The following is an 18,409-nucleotide window of genomic DNA, read 5'->3' as shown; positions in this document are numbered from 1 at the left end:
GCATCCGCCCATCTACACATTCAATTCATATTTATAGAATGCGATTCACCAATCCTAATTCACATCCATGTTTGCAACAATCTAAGTTTTAACGATTCGAACAATGCATAATCTACACATTCCAAAACATTTGTACTTCAAATGAAATAAATTGGACTAACTCAGTGATAGAGGATTAAAGAAATGTGTATTTATTTATTCAAAGGTATAATTTAATTAAATTGTCAAAGTAAATAATTAAATATAAAATCTATTGACTATTTTTCTGATTGATTGTTTGTGCATCCATCCACTATTCTTGACTGATTCTGGATTTTGAGTTTCTAATAAAATAAATGATAGCTTTTATATAGCGCTACTTTCATGCTTAGAGCATCTCATTGTCTGGACAAGTGGGGGTGGGAAGGGGGTATCTAGGAGAAGGTTTTCTCTGCCCGAGTCGGGTCTCGACCACGTTTCCCACAGCAATGATAGTTTAAATACAATCAGGAATTAGGACTTAACGATTTTGTTTATAAAGTAATTATAAGAATTCGGGTACTTTAACTAGGGTCCCTACTTTCCAAGGCAGACATAGGCTGCAGGACTCCAATTGCATTGACTGGCTTTAGGATGTGGTGACTCATAATAAGAAGAATACATAGAAGATCATTTTTGAAATTGAAAAGAACTAGAAGTTTACAGAAGTGCTTGAATTCATTTTTATTGCTCAAAGTCTAAATCCAAATAAAAAGTTAAAGGAAAGCTCAATGTACAGCTACAGATGGTCGTGGTGGTTGTCTCTGGTCTCTTTGTTGAAATGTTGCCTAGGGAACAAGCTACACTCTTATGTGGAGGTGAAAGTCAGTGTTTGAATTAAACGTTCAGAGCGCTACATTCAGTTTGTTATAAATGTATTACATTCACTTGTTATTGAGTTTGGCTGCAAAGAAGAATTTTCATTCGAATATATTTTACCTGTCAAAAAAATCGAAGCCATAAAGGAAATGTCTATAAACCTTTTAGTAGCTTAGAAGTACAAGATTCCATTGTGCGTTCATGCCATGGGATTTCTCTTGTGAGAAAGAGACGAGACAACCGAATACCATGAAACAAATAGGAGTTTAAAATGACTTCATGCCTCTAGGAAAGTATTTTATTAGAAACTTCAGTAGACCTCGTGCCAAATCTAAACATTTCATTTTAGCCTTTGTGTTAGTTTATTCTCTGTTTCATTTGCCATGCGTATTGATTTCATCAACGAGCATTTGATTTGACACGAGGTCCATAACTTATAAGGATGTAATAAGCTAAACGTGAAAGCAATAAGACGCATATCTTATCTTGAAACATTTGGAATAAGTCTGCAAAGAAAATGTCCATCACAGCCATTGGTTGAAAGCGAGTCCGGTTGACAGTCCTACAATGAATCACACATCAGTCTAATCAAATCTTCATCAACATTCTAAAGTGGCTTCAAGAAATTCATTGTGAAATTGAACACAGATTACCAACGAAGAGTGGAAGTCAGATCTATTGTTAGCTATTGACGAATTGGAAATCAAAATATATAATTGACAAACTTAGAGCAATAACTTTTCCTCACAAGAAATATATGTACATGCTAGATCATTTAAGACAAACTTGTTCATGTCCTTGTTATACAGACATACAGAGATAACTGTTTTAGTCCTTAGTAATTGCATATGTAATACAGTGATAAAAACTTGAAAATACAGTATATAGTAATAAATATATATATATATTTCAGAATCACTACAGTTGTCAATGTCATGTGAATCCTAGTGTTGCCTATGATGTCTTTGTCCTGTCGCCATGGCCGGTCCAATGATTGCATTCTTGAAGGTTTTAAGATAAACTTGTTTCATTCACAGAACACCTAGTATTTTTTAAGACGACTACAAACACAGACTCTTGTAACTTGTAGCATATTTTCAGAGTTTAAATCATCAACATGAATGTCGCTCTATTTGATGTGTTGGTGTCAATGAGTACAACTTGTCATTCTATGTGCAGCACAAACTCAAGTGTTTTTGAATGGTTTAACTGTATGTTTCTATGTGGCTTTGAAAACGAACACCCTGGAGCACTACTATAGCAAGGTACACGTTTTCCTGGCTCAATATTTTCATGGTGTGTACCACCCCCCACCCCCAAACAATAATATAGAAGTGTGAAAACAATCGGGACATCCTGTAGACATCAGTACATTTACAAGAAGACATTCTTAAATCTATGTATAGTCATGAGACTCACTGCTTGTACATCCTCTGCTCTAGTTAGTTATGGGCCAGGGAAACGAACCGCTTCGGACTCTAGTGGCTACACCACTGCTACAACGATTACTAAAATGTCATCTTGAAAAGGTCAAAGAGAACTCTGTAATCGTATTGCTTTACCAAGTACTGCAGTTCCAATTAAAAAAATGCTTTTAAAATTGTAAGTCTGGTTATTAAATATCGTTCTCAAAAGAAAACACAATGATTGCTTTGTTGAACATCACAGTCAAATGTAAAAACACATTTCTGAGGACACAGAGACATGAGTTCAAATATAGAAAGAATCAAATCACAGATTTATGAACAGTGTTAGGAATTAGAAACAAATGGGCCGTCGTTCAACAAACATACGATCCGTACAAAACTTTCTAAGCCTTCCATAGTCACACATTTGTGCAATTTGTATAAATCTTCAATACAGGTGCACCTCACTATTAGTTTGATAAATAGGAATCTCAATGCAGAACTCACTCTAGGTGGACCTCACTATTAGTTTGATAAAAAAGTAACTCAATGCAGAATTTTCACTATAGGGTTTAAGTAGTAGTAGTATCAGATTTCAGAAAATAAATTAGTGACACACAAATGCATGCTGGGATAGTGAAGGTTATTTAAAACAAAACTATACTTGTAATACCAGCAGAAAGTCAAAACAAAATTTTCTGAAAAAAAAAAAAAATTAAATTTCACAAATGAAATGGCTACCTTCTTCTAGTGACAAACCTATTCTTCTTTACATACTTTAAAAAAAACTAAGTTTGGTTTCAACCGAGCAACTATTCTCACATTAGGTTTAGAGGTCAACGTTCACGTCATAAAACATATAATTGAACTAGTATAGGCAAAGGATTGAGACCTGCTGATATTACACAAAGCTCATCTACTGGCTTTCACGACGATAGAGAGAACTCAGCTTATAAACCAATCAACAAATAGCAAGGAATTCAAATGCCACATTCTTGACAAAGAAAACATTAAATAAAATTGTAGGCACAAAAGCCATTCAACTGGTGAATATCCTTGAGCACATGTGAAATGTTTAGAGTTGTCATTGTTTAACGTTCATCTTGAAGCAGTAAGTCGTAGCAGCTAATCGAACAGTTTCTAAGACACACCACAATCTTCATTAGTTGTAGAGCTTCAGTTGCTTCACGTGTAGTGCTGCTTTACAAAATGAGTCAAGAAGAGGGGACTAAATGGTAGAACTTCTAAGATCTCATTTAAATGACTTGTAATCAAACTAATTTGTTAATTTAGGGAGTGCTTTGATATCTCTTCTCTGGTCACGTGATTGAAGAAGAGTATAGGAACATATATGTTGCAGTTTTATGTCGTAGCATACACATTCTTTAATAACCCCCTACCCATTTAATGCTTCCTTAAGTTTATGGTCAGCGAATCCTAATGGCCACATTCTAGGAAGATTCCACACTTTAATGCTTCCTACTAGAAACAGATGATTTTTAGGATCTATACAGGCGTTTCTTTGTGATTAGCACCAAGCGGACGTCTATGAGAATTAGCGAGAGCTACTGCTGCACTAGCCACAGATGTAGACGGTGTATTCCTTTCTACTGACCTATTTAAGAGTGTTAAACGTTCTTGTGCTGGACCTGGCGTGTATCCCTGAGCTCGGTCTATTGATCCCTCCGTTTCTTGTAAAGTCTGACTAATTCTGACCTGATCGTGCTCGAACTGTACGTTTTCCAAACTGCCCAGCTCTGATGCCGCGCTGGGTAAATAGTCCGAGTCAGAATCCTCCGAGTCTGATGGAACGTTTGGAATGCACACTTTAGGAAGTGACTTTAAAGGAGGCGGAAATGGTCGAGGAGAAAGTTGGTTAGGGGCATGTTGTATCAGCAAAGACTGGTCGATAGGTGGCTGTTGAATATTTATTGTCGTGGGAACATGTGATACACTTTGTGTTTCAACACCGCCATAGCTATTATTGCCGACGGCGCCTAAGAAGGTTATTTCGGAAAGGTCATTATCGATTTGTTGTCCGGCTGGCTGTACGCTGGTGATTAAATCAGTGCTATGTTTTCTGTCATGAAACCCTAGTGACCCCGTGACGGGAATTTCCCGTTTCATCCGCGGGGCTAGCGAGAACTCGGCTAATCTAATTTCCCCCTGCGTGTTGGGTAGTCTAGCGGGTGCTGCCGTGATCAGCTGGGCGCGACAGGGCGAGGTAATCCGTTTCATTCTAATAGCAACATCGTAGCTAGGGGGCGAGGGGAGGCCCGTCATTACTGGCCCGGTAAGCTGCTTCAGCATTTGAGTCCTGCAGCTAGGGATGACCTGGGAATGGACAAAACGATGTCCGGAATCCGAGGAAGTGCTCGCCTCCGAGGGACTATCGATAGGATGCGACAGGAAGCTAGAGGCCAAGTCGTGGGGGCCTTGCGCTGACCCAGGAACACTTTTTGACCTGATGATTGAGCCGAAAGTTTGCGTTTTGTTGTTACTTTTTTTAGATTTGACCACACCTTGTGAACATTTTATTTGATATCTCGGCCTACTTGCTCGAGAGGAAGTGGCAGCTCCGACGTCTGACGGAGTGATGGCAATTCCCCTGAATGATGCCACAGAATGACAAGAGAAACTCTGGGATAAAGAAGTATCGTCTGGTGACACCGGTGTACCTACGTTGAAACGAACATTTCCATTCGCCATGGAGATACCTGAAATGCTCGAAGAGGAATTTCCAGCCATTTTATTTTGCAGCCGATGCCTGTCTCTCAGTAGCTGCTGAATCTGATGCCTGACGGTGTTGTTTCCTAATGCTGACTCTGTGGACTCAGATTTCACGAAAGCACTGCAGCTCTTGAACCGCTTTACCTGGTTCATGGTCACCGCTGGTGTCAGGGGTCTTGCGACGGATGACGATCTGGAAGCGAGCGTCACATTGGTCAGACTACGTGGAAATCGTGACGCCCGCGTCTTGATGGCCCCGTAGTCTCTCCGCAGATGGGCGTCAGTCAGAGCGACCTCCGAGTAGCTGGGGACGATGACATTGTTGTTACGTATGCTCATCTCCAGGTCTACGCTGTTCATTGTACTCACTCTGCTCATCATGTTGGGGTAGTTCTCACTGTCCAGGTAGTTGGATCCAAACAGCTTGTGGATGTGGTAGTGTAAGTGGGCTGTCTTGTACTCTATGATCGCGCGAAGTGGCCAAGATAGTAGCACAAGGGAGGCAAGCCAGAAAACAGCATGCGACACGTACCAAGGGAGACGATCCGGGTCTCTAAAAGCAATCATGTACTCCTTAAAGTCCACGTTGAGCAGATCCATTCCCTCACGACCCTCCATGTAGTCGTCTTTGGTCTCGTACTCCTGGAAGAACTGCGCTCTTTGCTCTTCAAAATCAAATTCCGTGTCCAGATTGGCGAAAGAGAAACCCTTGCTTATTTTGATTTTGATGGCAGGATACTTCTCAAGGTCACTTAGAGGTCGTGAAATGTCTTTTACTCCTGCTTGTGAGTAATTGTATGCGGCGCTCGCAGTCTTAGAGTCGACTCGCTCATAATATACCTTTTTGAGATAAAAGAAATTGATTATCTATCTATCTATCTATCTATCTATCTATCTATCTATTTATCTATCTATCTATCTATCTATCTATCTATCTATCTATCTATTTAATTTCTTTGCCTGCTCAGCTGTGTCCTAATCTATTTGATTGCCTGTTCTTCCACCTGTCTAACTGACAGTCTATCTCAAAGTTTAGGAACACCTACCTGTGTAGATGTAAAGGCGTCCCCGTTGCGGTACCTTAACACATGACGTGTACGTCGGACGTAGTGATAGCAAGTTGCTTTCCACCATATGACAGGCTGCGCATTCTGCATCCGGGTTATTGTACTGTACACTGTATCAATATCACACTGTCAGAGGTAAGCAAGCAATTACAGGTATTATAAGGGATTAGTGCTATAAGTGACTCGCGTTCTCATGGATTCAATGCCAGGGATTAATGATTAGATTATCTCTGATTCAAATTTAGTTGTCATGCATTAACACGTAATTGAAATTAGCTACTAAAATGTTTAATACAACCATTTATTATTTAAATTCTTTAACTATACCAGCGTTTTTCAGACTGTGGGGATCAATTCCTAGGGAAGAATGATTTGGTGACATGGGGGGGGGGCGCAAGGGCATTCAATGTATTCTATTGACCAAGTAACTTGAAGTAAATATTACATTATATCCAGAAAAAACTAAAGTAATGAATTACAATACATTCTTTCAGCTAGTAGGTTTTAGAATGTATGAACGTTTTAGAGTGTATTAATGGTTTTAGAATGTAGGAATGTTTTAGACTGTTGGAATGTTTTAGAATGTAAGAATGTTTTAGAATGTAGGAATGTTTTAGAATGTTGGATTGTTTTAGAATGTAAGAATGTTTTAGAATGTAGGAATGTTTTAGAATGTTGGAATGTTATAGAATGTAGGAATGTTTTAGAATGTAGGAATGTTTTAGAATGTAAGAATGTTTTAGAATGTAGGAATGTTTTAGAATGTTGGAATGTTTTAGAATGTAAAAATGTTTTAGAATGTTGGAATGTTTTAGAATGTAGGAATGTTTTAGAATGTAAGAATGTTTTAGAATGTAGGAATGTTTTAGAATGTAAGAATGTTTTAGAATGTAGGTATGTTTTAGAATGTAGGAATATTTTAGAAAGTAGGAATGTTTTAGAATGTTGGAATGTTTTAGAATGTAGGAATGTTTTAGAATATATGAATGTTTAAGAATGTAGGAATGTTTTAGAATGTAAGAATGTTTTAGAATGTAGGAATGTTTTAGAATGTAGGAATTTTTTAGAATGTTGGAATGTTTTAGATTGTAGGAATGTTTTAGAATGTAAGAATGTTTTAGAATGTTGGAATGTTTTAGAATGTTGGAATGTTTTAGAATGTAAAAATGTTTTAGAATGTAGGAATGTTTTAGAATGTTGGAATGTTATAGAATGTAGGAATGTTTTAGAATGTAAGAATGTTTTAGAATGTAGGAATGTTTTAGAATGTAAGAATGTTTTAGAATGTAGGTATGTTTTATAATGTTGGAATGTTTTAGAATGTATGAATGTTTAAGAATGTAAGAATGTTTTAGAATGTAGGAATGTTTTAGAATGTAGGAATGTTTTAGAATGTAGGAATATTTTAGAAAGTAGGAATGTTTTAGAATGTTGGAATGTTTTAGAATGTAGGAATGTTTTAGAATGTTGGAATGTTTTAGAATGTAAAAATATTTTAGAATGTAGGAATGTTTTAGAATGTTGGAATGTTTTAGAATGTAAGAATGTTTTATAATGTAGGAATGTTTTAGAATGTTGGAATGTTATAGAATGTAGGAATGTTTTAGAATGTAGGAATGTTTTAGAATGTAAGAATGTTTTAGAATGTAAGAATGTTTTAGAATGTAGGAATGTTTTAGAATGTTGGAATGTTTTAGAATGTAAAAATGTTTTAGAATGTAGGAATGTTTTAGAATGTTGGAATGTTATAGAATGTAGGAATGTTTTAGAATGTAAGAATGTTTTAGAATGTAGGAATGTTTTAGAATGTAGGAATGTTTTAGAATGTAGGAATGTTTTAGAATGTTGGAATCTTTTAGAATGTAGGAATGTTTTAGAATGTAGGAATGTTTTAGAATGTTTGAATGTTTTAGAATGTAGGAATGTTTTAGAATGTATGAATGTTTAAGAATGTAGGAATGTTTTAGAATGTAGGTATGTTTTAGAATGTAGGAATGGTTTGGCGAGTCTGATTGAGACAGAGCATCATGGCTGTTATATCGATGGACTGGATACTTTGGAAGATGACATTTCAACAAGTCGAATCATCTCTTTTCGACTTTCTCAATTTCTCCCAACCGTCTTGTACATCGTTATGTTGAAACTATGTGGGACAAGAAGTCTTCCCTAACACGCAATTGATACCCTACACGCTGGGGAAACAAATAATGTTTCTCCCAACCGTCGTACAGCGTTATGTTGAAACTCTGTGGGACAAGAAGTCTTCCCTAACACGCAATTGATACCCTACACGCTGGGGAAACAAATAATGTTTCTCCCAACCGTCGTACAGCGTTATGTTGAAACTATGTGGGACAAGAAGTCTTCCCTAACACGCAATTGATACCCTACACGCTGGGGAAACAAATAATATTTCTCCCAACCGTCGTACAGCGTTATGTTGAAACTATGTGGGACAAGAAGTCTTCCCTAACACGCAATTGATACCCTACACGCTGGGGAAACAAATAATGTTTTCGTCTAGGGAGGGGTTAGGGTAAACGTTTGAGAAACACTGAACTATGCAGTCTACCCCCCTGGCGGTATTTAAGATAAGCTTCTGACGTCAACTAAACATTCAAAGAGAGTTTTGTCACGACTCTAGATATCAGCCCTCTCTTTACTACTTCATTTTACCGCACTCTAATATATACAAGTACCAGTATTATTCAATTGGCTCTTGATGACAAGTTGTCTACGATGATTCTCGCTCTTGGTGCGTGTAATTACTTTGAATGTACCGGTATATAAACTAAACTAATGACAACAATGTCACAACATAAATGACCACATAATGAATACTCATAATAAAGTCAAATTCTCTAATTAAAACTAATATTTAATGTTCTAAATAGGCATGGATGGCTACTTTAAAATAATGTAATAAATGTAATGATAGATTGATGAAATGAATTGATAACTACAAACATATTTTATGAATAACTTAAAATTAATAACATAAGACAAGTGGCTTCAATACTATGTACTAATAAAACTATGATATCTGTTAACATAATAAACAATAAAGACATAATCAACAATACAGCAATAAATCACCCATGCCAATCAGACCACCACGGCTACTCCATCCTCCATGCACTGGACCCAGCGCCGCAGACTGCATCAGAGTTCAGTACCGCAGTCCATGTCATCTGATGTCAATCACTGCATGTCGTTCATTGTCTTGCTGGCTACGCCACTGTCGCTAACATCTATTCTGTGTCTCTACGCTAGACTGCCACATGCTCAAGACTGCCACCCAGACTGCCATCTACCGCTTTCGGACTGTGACTGACATTGACTACGAACTGCCTGTCACTCAGACTGTCACTAAGATTCACTAAGACTCACTAAGACTCACCAAGACTGTCACTCTAAAAAGACAAATAATCAAAATATCGCTAACAACTCGCTAAAGCGCCATTCTATTTAATCACAATCAACTAACATCCACTAGCGGATCCAGAACTTTGGAGTGGGGGGGGGGGGCGATTTTTTTCCAAACCCTAACCCTAACGCTCAGTAAACCCTAACCCTACGCATAAACGTGCATACAGTGCGCGCACACACACACACACACACACATGCACACACACACACACACACACACACATATATGTATATATATATATATATATATATAAATATGAGAATTAAAAAAGCAGCATTTCTCAACCTTCGGCGAAAAACAAAACAACTGGGGCAGCGCTATAAGGTTCTCTGGTGAAGTTCGGGGCGAAGCCCCGACGCCATAAGCGTTTTCTTGCTTTTTTCACTGCAGAAACGCATTCTCCTGACAAGTACAGCTCATTATTCATCAATGGAGTTCGGGGCGAAGCCCCGACCCCATAAGCGTTTTCTTGCTTTTTTGACTGCAGATACGCATTCTCCTGACAAGTACAGCTCATTCTTCACAATGTAGTTCGGGGCGAAGCCCCGACGCCAAAAGCGTTTTCTTGCTTTTTTCACTGCAGAAACGCATTCTCCTGACAAGTACAGCTCATTATTCATCAATGGAGTACGGCCGACGCCAAAAGCGTTTTCTTGCATTCTTCCTTGCAGAAACGCATTCTCCTGACATCTACAACTCATTACCCATAAATGAAGTTGGGGCGAAGCCCCGACGCCAAAAGCGTTTTCTTGCTTTTTTCCCTGCAGAAACGCATTCTCCTGACAAGTACAGCTCATTATTCATCAATGGAGTACGGCCGACGCCAAAAGCGTTTTCTTGCATTCTTCCTTGCAGAAACGCATTCTCCTGACATCTACAACTCATTACCCATAAATGAAGTTGGGGCGAAGCCCCGACGCCAAAAGCGTTTTCTTGCTTTTTTCCCTGCAGAAACGCATTCTCCTGACAAGTACAGCTCATTATTCATCAATGGAGTACGGCCGACGCCAAAAGCGTTTTCTTGCATTCTTCCTTGCAGAAACGCATTCTCCTGACATCTACAACTCATTACCCATAAATGAAGTTGGGGCGAAGCCCCGACGCCAAAAGCGTTTTCTTGCATTCTTCACTGCAGAAACGCATTCTCCTGACAAGTACAGCTCATTATTCATCAATGGAGTACGGCCGACGCCAAAAGCGTTTTCTTGCATTCTTCCTTGCAGAAACGCATTCTCCTGACATCTACAACTCATTACCCATAAATGAAGTTCGGGGCGAAGCCCCGACGCCAAAAGCGTTTTCTTGCATTCTTCACTGCAGAAACGCATTCTCCTGACCTGAAGCTCATTATTCATACTATTAAAAAACGACCTTTCGAATAATGTTGTACTTGAAAAATATTCTAATTTGAATTTATAGGCCCATAATACATTGCAAATAAAACCGATTTGTTCCTTGAAAAGATAGGATACCCCAGGTATTTAGATTTTTGCTTTGAGGATCGCCGCCGAAAAAAAACTTATTCGATAAATAGTATTCAAGAAAACTCCGGTATAAATTGTGAGTTATAGTCCCAAATTTATTTAGCTAGAAAAATATCAGATTGAGTAAAGGTTGGGAAAAGGTGACTATGAAAACGTTATTTGAGTTTAGAACTCATCTCAATCATGACTCTTATACTGAAAAATTTCGTTTGAATTCTAACTTTTCCAATGCATAGTCTTTCTTAAAATACTTATGATAACTTCATGTGAAATTACAAAAACTCTGTCTGGAAATGGGAATGGCGGTAGAGTGAAAACGATTAATCCTCGCTCCTTTACTAATTTCTGCTAAAGATTGCATTTGGCATTAAAGAATAGGGGTGGGGCGACTCGATATAAGAATTTAATTTATAGTATATATAAATTATATTAGTGACAGATTTTTTAAATTTTGTAATTTCTTAACTATAATACAAAAAGAAAAAGTATTGATTTGTCCGATGGGGGAAATGCGATTGCATGTATCGCCCCTCCCACCTGGTACAACCCTTTTTCATTTAAATTTACTAATGATACAATTTGAGATTAGAGTGTGGTACGACATATTTACAATGGGTCACATATCAATACGTAGTTTATATTATATAGATATTCAACTAATTTTATTCACAAACTATGATTCTCCACAAAAATAGGACCGCCCCCCCCCAGCACTCAGAGGGCTAGAGTGGGGAGGGCAGTACATGCAATCGCCCCCCCCCCCTCACCCCACCGAATCGGCCGAAATACCAGAAAGGGAGCGACTTAATATAAAATTTATATATTAATTCAACTAATTTTGTTCACAAACTATGATTTCTCCATAAAAACGGACCGCCCCCCCACTCAAAGGGCTTAGGTGGGAAGGGCAGAAGAGGTATTCGTCCCCCCCCCCACCAATCGGCAAACAGGGAACGACATAATATAAAGATCGGTTAAAATATCAATAACAAGTTACAGAGATATAGATATTTAATTGATTTGTAAGCAGGCTGTGATTTCTACCAATAAATTGGAGCGCCCCCCCCACTCGAAAGTGTAAGGGGGGGGGGGCGGAATTGATACCATCGCCCCCTCCCGACTCCACCAAATCGGCCAACATACTAGAGGGGGGGCGAAATAATCTAAAAATATGTTGAAATATAAATAATTAGTATATATTTTTAACATAAGTAATAAATTCGTATACAAATTGTGTGAATCCTATACTAAAGATCGCCCCTACCGCCCCCCCCCCTGGATCCGCCAGTGCTAACATCTAAAGCTAGATATATAACTAATAAAAACATTTCTTTTTACCCTGGTCCCTAAGAATTAGTTCCTACATGTTGTCTCTGGCAAACAACTCACACCTATTGGAGCCAAGATCGCGAGCCAGCCTCGGCGACTTTCTCCCAATGTCTGTATGTGTCGTTCACCCGAAAACGCCTAGCACACGACACACGCCCCTGCTAACACTACATGGCGCTGTGTCCCGACTGCCCCAAAACTCTACTCTATAAAGGCTGAGACCCTAACCCACGCCTGAACTAACGCTACTAAATTCTCCGTGTCTGACCCATCCTACGGGTATCCAGTCGCCTTACGAGGTATAAATCTAAGTGTCACACTATTCCTACCCTTTGTCTGTACTGTCAAGTCTGTCGGTGAGCCGTGGAAACACCTTACAAAATAATTAACTTTGCTCACACACACACACACATATCTGTGACAAGTTTCAATAGAGTTACCATATAATTTGGCTATAGACTAAGACTTAACATTCATTCAGAGTTACGTTATAGCTGAAGTTTGTACTTTAACTAAACATTCACCCAAAGTTACTTTATAGCTGAGGTCTATTACTAAATATTCACTCAGACTCTCAGAGTTACCTTCTAGATGAGCTATAACACAACATTCACTCAGAGTTACCTTATAACTGAGTACTAAAACTAAACATTCATTCAGAGTTACCTTATAGCTGAACCCTAAAACTAAACATTCACCCTAATCTACAGCTGAGCCCTAAACATTCACTCAGAGTTACCTTATAGCTGAGCCCTAAACATTCACTCAGAGTTACCTTATAGCTGAGTACTAAAACTAAACATTCATTCAGAGTTACTTTATAGCTGAACCCTAAAACTAAACATTCACCCTAATCTACAGCTGAGCCCTAAACATTCACTCAGAGTTACCTTATAGCTGAGCTCTAAACATTCACTCAGAGTTACCTTATAACTGAGTACTAAAACTAAACATTCACTCAGAGTTACCTCATAGCTGAGCCCTAAACATTCACTCAGAGTTACCTTATAGCTGAGCCCTAAACATTCACTCAGAGTTACCTTATAGCTGAGTTCTAGACGTGAGTGTGAGTGCCAACACTCTACAAGATAGACCAGATACAACATAATGACAAAGGCCACGGGGATGTAGATATAGCCCTCTTTACAAGGCCCTAGTCTATCTGAACTGGTGCTAATGGAGACTTCCATGTAGGTCAGGATTCTCTAAGTTAAGAATAACAATTAAAGCTGGTTTCAATGAATAAATGCTTAGTAGATAAATCGTATAACCATATCTTAAAAAGTTAAAATACAACGAAAAAAAGTATAATTGAATTTTTCGGTATATTACCTTGTGTACAATAGTCAAATGACACCACGTGATAGCAACCAAACAGCCAATGATCAGCGCCGTTAGACAGAAACATTTCCAGTGTCCATCCTTCCGAAGAGATGCAAACAAGGATTGTCTGATTGGTCCTTGCTGGGAAAAGGATTTAGGACACAAGTAAATGACATGTCAAATCAATACGTTTGATTTATAGACACTAAAGGTGCGGTTCTCCTTACACTGCCAAGGAAGTAGAGTTTGTTCTTATTTCTACATATGGTTAGACATTTGGTTAGACATTTGGTTAGACATTTGGTTAGACATTTGCTCCTTCCAATCGAACAGTTTACAGTTACTGGCATCATGGGCGTAGCCAGGAATTTTTTTGGACGGGAGGGGGATTATATTAGTCCCCAACTAATATCAGGTACTCATTGGAGCTGGGTGGACTGAGGCGCCTAAGGATTCCGAAGTTGAAAATCCCAGTCTTCACCAGGATTCGAACCCGGGACCCCGGTTCGGAAGCCAAGCGCTTTACCGCTCAGCTACCGCGCATCTCCTGGCCTAACGCCGCCCTAACTGAAGTCTTATAATTGATGTAATTGTTTTGTGAAGGCTCAATCTCTTAGTCGGATGCTCAAAAAAAAAAAAAAAAAAAAATATTTCGCATTTAACAAAATGTGTTCTCCATACTGTTATTTACAAGATTACTATTCGTTTTAATCTAGGTCTAACTTATAATGCATACTAATTAGCTTTTTCTCTTTAAAAAACTGCTTGCACAACTGATTTTAAAAATTAGATTTTTCGCTTTCAGAAAAAAAAAAGTAGCCGTTGCATCTGAACTTTGAATGGTCTAAAATATTGTGATGTCGGATTTTCAATATCTTTTCTAGTTTACGAGATCTAAACGGGACGGACGGACAGACATTTCGCACAAAACTAATAGCGTCTTTTCCCCTTTCGGGGGCCGCTAAAAATCAAACATTTGACAGTATCCGCTAAAACAGTACAAGATAGAATAGCTCAAAGTAAAAGATTTGCCAGTGGAAGATAGTCAACTTTCTTCTGCCTTAACACTTGCTATAGATGAGTCTTGCGACATAAAGACACGGCTCAAGTTGCCCATTTTGTCAGGTATATATCCAAAAGAAGAACTTCTAGGATTGCTACCGCTCTAATGACAAACTAGAGGGGACGATAGAGCGAATGCTATGCAAAAATACCTTGAAGACAAGAAGAAGGATTTAAATCGATAAAAAGCAACTAATGGAGCTATAAGTATGACAGGAGAAAATAAAAGAGCAACAACGATTCGTTGTTAAAATAAATAATTCACAATAAACCAAGAAATTCTTACGTTTCATGGAATAATACACCAATAAGCGTTTTGTGTCCAATACGATCCAGATCGAAATAGATGAGGTCATGAATTTGGTAATCAAGATTGTTAACAGCATCTTGTCAAAAGCACTTAAAGGAAATGGAGACTCATTATTCCGACCTCCTTCTTTCCAAAACAAAAAGTGCTATGACTTTCCAAAGGTAAGATGATGAAACGCTTTGCTTTGTGCTTGAATGAAATAAATACATTTCTAAATGAAAAAGCCTTAACACATTGGATTAGAGAACGACAAATAGTTTCAAAAATTTTACCTTATTATTGATATTATTGATATAACAGAGAAATTGATTGAGCTGAATCTAAAACTGCAAGGAAAGGAAAACCCAGCCTATGTTCTGGTAGATAAATTGGCTTGTTTAGAAGGACAATTAATTCTTTTTGCCGAAGATAATCAGAGCGGTCAATTACTTCATTTTGAATGTCTAAAGCAGCATCGCGATAAAACCAGTGCAACTTTAGACACAAATTACTTCAGCACAGTTATACAAAAAATCAAAGATAAATTTCTTGACAGATTTGAGCAGTTTAAAACCCATCTCAACACAAATAGTAATGAAATCCACATTAATACATTTAAAATTGATACTGAAATGCAACAGATTGATTTAAAAAGTAAAGCTTTGTGGGGTGGAAAATTTACTGGATTGAAAAGCATATAGAAGTGTTAGAGGTCCAGAAATGTAAGTAACGCAACAAAAGTGGACAACTTTAAAAGAAATGTCTGGAGTTAAGGCACTTTCATTCGGCGCATGGAATAGTCTTCCAGATTGCGACAGTGAGGTAAAGAAGTTGGCATTTGGAGTGCTGACTATCTTTGGATCGACAGATTTGTGCAAACAAGCGTTCTCTTGCATAAACAGAATTAAAAGTAAAGTAAGAAGCCAACTAACAAATGAAAATTTAAGAGTCAAGTTTATAACTAAAAACAAGTTACCGTATGAGTCAAATATATACAGACTTTTTAAAACCATGTAAAAGGAGTGCACAATAATAGCCTGTATAGTCAACTGTTCGTTATTAAAGTAGGTATAAAATACAATAAGTAAATGTATAACTTCTTTAGTTGTTAACGAAAAAAAATCTAATCATTCCATATATATATATACATATTGTTGTGAAAAACACTAGTATTATATTAATTTGTTTGTTTTTTTTCATTTAATAGAAAAAACTTTGTGGCTCTTTAAAAACTTCGAAATTTTGTAAATCATAATTTTTGGCTCTTCCGACTCAAAAGGTTGCCCTGACTTTGACACTCCCGCACCGTTCGGCGCATTTGCCGTCAAAAATCTGTCACTGGTAATGTCTGAAGTCTCTTCCCACCTGCTCCATGATTGTGTGGCGCCAAGTTGTGCTAGGATGTCATCGCAACTCTTATTATGCGCAATTCATTTTGTCGGAGAACATGTCCCACAAACCTCATGCGACGCTCTGTCACAATCTTACTAAGGGGTCAACTCCCAGTTCGGCATAGGCATTCCTTGATTTAGACCCTACCTCTATAACTGACTCCTAAAATCTGGCTACACTCATAGATTTTAGAGTGTGTAATTTCCTTTTTTTTTAATATTAAAGAGGTATTTTTTTTTACCTTCAAACCCCGCTGAAGGGGGGTTTAAACTCGAAACTGAGTTAAAACCCATTTAGCTACGCTCATAACATTTTGAGTGCATAATTTGCTTTTTTTTCATATTGAAGAGGTATTTTTAGCTTCAAACCCCGCTGAAGGGGGGTTTAAACTCAAAACTGAGTCAAAACCCATTAGCTACGCTCATAACATTTTGAGTGCTTAATTTGCTTTTTTTTTTTTATATTGAAGAGGTATTTTTTTAGCTTCAAATCCTACTGAAGAGGGCGGGGTTAAACTCAAAACCCCTTTCGCTACGCTCATAGAATTTTGAGTGTGTAATTTGCTTTTTTTTTTATTGAAAAGGGGGTTAATTGTAAATTTTGGAGGTGATTTTAAAATCAAAATCTTCCTTAACTGTGCTCTTGGAATTTGGGGATTATCGTTTGCTTTTTTTTTTGTTTTGTTTTATAGAAGAGGGGGATTTAACTGCAAAAAAACCTGATAGGGGGGCTTAAACTCAAAACCCCCGGTATGGTAGGTTGAACCCCAACCCCCTCCCCTGGCTATGCCCATGACTGGCATTAAGAACATATTTCTAGATTGGAACAGTTTTAATTAAATTTAAAATCGTATTCTTAGATAAAGGTACATTTATAAACGTGATCATTTTAATGTGTCTTAGCCAAATGACCACATGCTATTTGTATACAACACGGCTCAATTTAGAATACATTTTGTCAACAGGTGTTTTGTTTGTGTTTCTTTGTTCCAGTGTTTTGTTTGTGTTCCTTTGTTCCAGTGTTTTGTGTGTTCCTTTGTTCCCTATGTATCTAATTGTGTGTCTATCTCTGTGTGTCTGATATCTAAATGTTTCAGGATGTTAAGTTAACCATTAGGAAAGTAGAAACCAGACATCTCTTGAGGTTTGACCTTGCCAAGAGATTGGTGTCCCTATGACTTTTGATACAGTGTGGTTGTGAACTGAATAGCCAGTGTCTTCATGTAAAAATGTGTGATCTGTATGAGTGTATACTTGTGTATTCAAGTGTGTGTATGTGTATACTTGTGTGTGTGTGCTCTAGTGTGTATTCTAGTGTGTGAGAGTGAAAGAGTCTGTGTGTGTGTAAGACCAAATGTCCCTTAAGAATAAATGTTCAAGCTAGCTTATGTAAAGCAGACTTGACAGTTCGTTGTACTTCATATCATGCTTAAGACATTGCAACATCTGGACTAGTATTGCCTATAAACAGACACACATCATGACTAGTATTGCCTATAAACAAACACACATCATGACTAGTATTGACTATAAACAAACACACATCATGACTAGTATTGACTATAAACAGACACACATCATGACTAGTATTGACTATAAACAAACACACATCATGACTAGTATTGCCTATACACAAACACACATCATGACTAGTATTGACTATAAACAAACACACATCATGAGTAGTATTGACTATAAAAAAACACACATCATGACTAGTATTGACTATAAAGAGACACACATCATGACTAGTATTGCCTATAAACAAACACACATCATGACTAGTATTGCATATAAACAAACACACATCATGACTAGTATTGCCTATACACAAACACACATCATGACTAGTATTGCCTATACACAAACACACATTATGACTAAATTTGCCTATAAACAAACACACATCATGACTAGTATTGCCTATAAACAAACACACATCATGACTAGTATTGCCTATAAACAAACACACATCATGACTAGTATTGCCTATAAACAAACACACATCATGACTAGTATTGACTATAAACAAACACACATCATGACTAGTATTGACAATAA

At 37.6% G+C, this 18,409-nt stretch overlaps 1 protein-coding gene and 1 long non-coding RNA gene across 6 annotated transcripts in view; both read right to left on the bottom strand.

Moving 5' to 3' along the window:
- Positions 1-168: 168 nt before the first annotated feature.
- The window catches only part of LOC106053245 (transmembrane protein 151 homolog), a 165,348-nt gene continuing 147,107 nt past the window's right edge, over positions 169-18,409 (bottom strand). For 4 of the 5 annotated variants that reach the window (XM_056024409.1, XM_056024410.1, XM_056024411.1 and 1 more), the window contains 4 exons: positions 13,616-13,747; positions 13,324-13,488; positions 6,020-6,166; positions 169-5,813 (listed from right to left, as the gene is read on the bottom strand). In XM_056024409.1, coding sequence (XP_055880384.1) covers positions 3,750-5,813; positions 6,020-6,166; positions 13,324-13,488; positions 13,616-13,747 — 2,508 coding nt within the window. In that variant the 3' untranslated portion in view covers positions 169-3,749. The remainder of the gene's footprint in view (positions 5,814-6,019; positions 6,167-13,323; positions 13,489-13,615; positions 13,748-18,409) is intronic. The other variant, XR_008777020.1, reaches the window with a different exon arrangement.
- Positions 8,908-13,311, bottom strand: LOC129925223 (uncharacterized). The gene is made up of 3 exons (XR_008777021.1): positions 12,950-13,311; positions 12,293-12,907; positions 8,908-9,453 (listed from the first exon to the last, which is right to left on the bottom strand). It is a non-coding gene; the product is annotated as an uncharacterized LOC129925223 (long non-coding RNA).

The sequence above is a fragment of the Biomphalaria glabrata genome, chromosome 3 (genome assembly GCF_947242115.1).
Source record: "Biomphalaria glabrata chromosome 3, xgBioGlab47.1, whole genome shotgun sequence".
NCBI classification, from domain to species: Eukaryota; Metazoa; Mollusca; class Gastropoda; family Planorbidae; genus Biomphalaria; species Biomphalaria glabrata.
Note: the sequence above shows the minus strand (reverse complement) of the source record. Positions and strands in the feature narration are given on the sequence as shown.